This window comes from Anneissia japonica, unplaced genomic scaffold (assembly GCF_011630105.1).
Source record: "Anneissia japonica isolate Jap-2015-1 unplaced genomic scaffold, ASM1163010v1 scaffold1594_len1068242_cov183, whole genome shotgun sequence".
NCBI lineage: Eukaryota > Metazoa > Echinodermata > Crinoidea > Comatulida > Comatulidae > Anneissia > Anneissia japonica.
The window spans coordinates 150,792-152,360 of NW_022722535.1; the positions used below are offsets into that span (position 1 = coordinate 150,792).

Genomic DNA, 1,569 nt, shown 5'->3' on the forward strand with positions numbered 1-1,569 from the left:
ATTATTATTATTATTATTATTATTATTATTATTATTATTATTATTATTATTATTATTATTATTATTATTATTAAAATATCATTTAATATCTCTCTAGATGAAGAGCTGAACAATCTCATAGGAGCTGCCACTGCTTTTGGTAAACTGACTGAACGTGCTTGGACTGGACTAACAACAAGTTGCCTTTAGCAACTAAAGTGACCATTTACCAAGCCTGTGTGCAAATATCATAAGAATGATGTTTTGCCCTACCTGACGTGTTTTCAGTATTCGGTACGATAATCACTTTTATTTAGGGACGTATTGAGTATTTGGTACGATAACACGTCAGGTAGTCCAAAATATCTCTCCTATGGTTAGAGTTGTTTCATAATTGCATTGGATACAACCTTGCCACCATATAGATGAAAGGTGCCATATATATTTATTGTTTTATAATAGTAATTCCCAAAATTTACAGCATTCATATTGAAAAAAGATTCCCTAATCCCTCTTTACTTTGCATAACTAGCCTCGAAAAGAAGCCCATTTAAATTTCAAAAAGAAAAAAAAAAGCCCAGGGCTTCAATTCGAGGTTTTACGGTAAGTAGCGATAGGCTTGAATTTGTTTCACAAATGATTACGAAATAGTGGAGGGTAAAATTGGACTTCTATAATGATATGCTATTATTGTGAATTTATTATTCATCTTTGCTTTTCAGATGATTTCTATTTATATATAGAGACATCATCAACACACACATATGGCGATAAAGCACGCATCATAAGTCCTACTCTACAGAGTAAATGGACGGACTTCTGTGTGCAGTTTTACTACCACATGTACGGGGCAAGCATAAACGAACTGAAATTGTGGTATCACTTTACCTATTATGCTAGTGTTTCTAACTGGTTCAGGCAAGGAAGCCAAGGCGACAAATGGCACTATGGGTACACTAATTTCAGAAACGACTACTACCATTATGATGACGTAAACAATTATGTGTATTTTGATGCCGTGGCTGGCAATACCTACACAGGTGATATTGCTATTGATGATATCTTTATCAGTGGGGGCGTGTGTCATGAAAACCAGGGTAGGTATAACTTAAATGGTATTTCGAAATTTCTTATTATAATAGGCCTATTATCGATTTCAGTATACAAAAATAGCATTAAAGGATGTCTACATGAGATAAGTAGAATGACATATCATTTATGTATTATTAATTGTGTTTTGCATTTATGAGATGAATGATTTAAAGGTTTAAAAATATTGTACACCAGAACCCCTCCTTTAGGGCATCCCTATTAAGAGGACAATTTTTCGGGCACGAAACTAGAAAAGTGTATCTTTTAACACTATGGCCAAACCCAATTAAGCGGTTTTTATACAAAATATTATTATACAATGAAAAGTCATGGGAAAATTTGATAACTTTATCTTTACCGTGTTATCAGCAGATTCATCAGGCGTGATTTAGCGTGAGTTATTCACATAAGAAAAATGAATTTGAACATTAATACGTAATATGTATATATTCCAAAAGTCACCTTGTATTGCCTCCGGTTGCATTCGTAGTATATATA

At 33.0% G+C, this 1,569-nt stretch overlaps 1 protein-coding gene across 2 annotated transcripts in view; it reads left to right on the plus strand.

Annotated features, from left to right (window-relative positions):
- LOC117111937 (deleted in malignant brain tumors 1 protein-like) overlaps positions 1-1,569 on the plus strand; it is a 21,677-nt gene that overhangs the window by 14,717 nt on the left and 5,391 nt on the right. For both annotated transcript variants that reach the window (XM_033254984.1, XM_033254985.1), the window contains exon 5: positions 702-1,076. In XM_033254984.1, the coding sequence (XP_033110875.1) occupies positions 702-1,076 (375 nt within the window). The remainder of the gene's footprint in view (positions 1-701; positions 1,077-1,569) is intronic.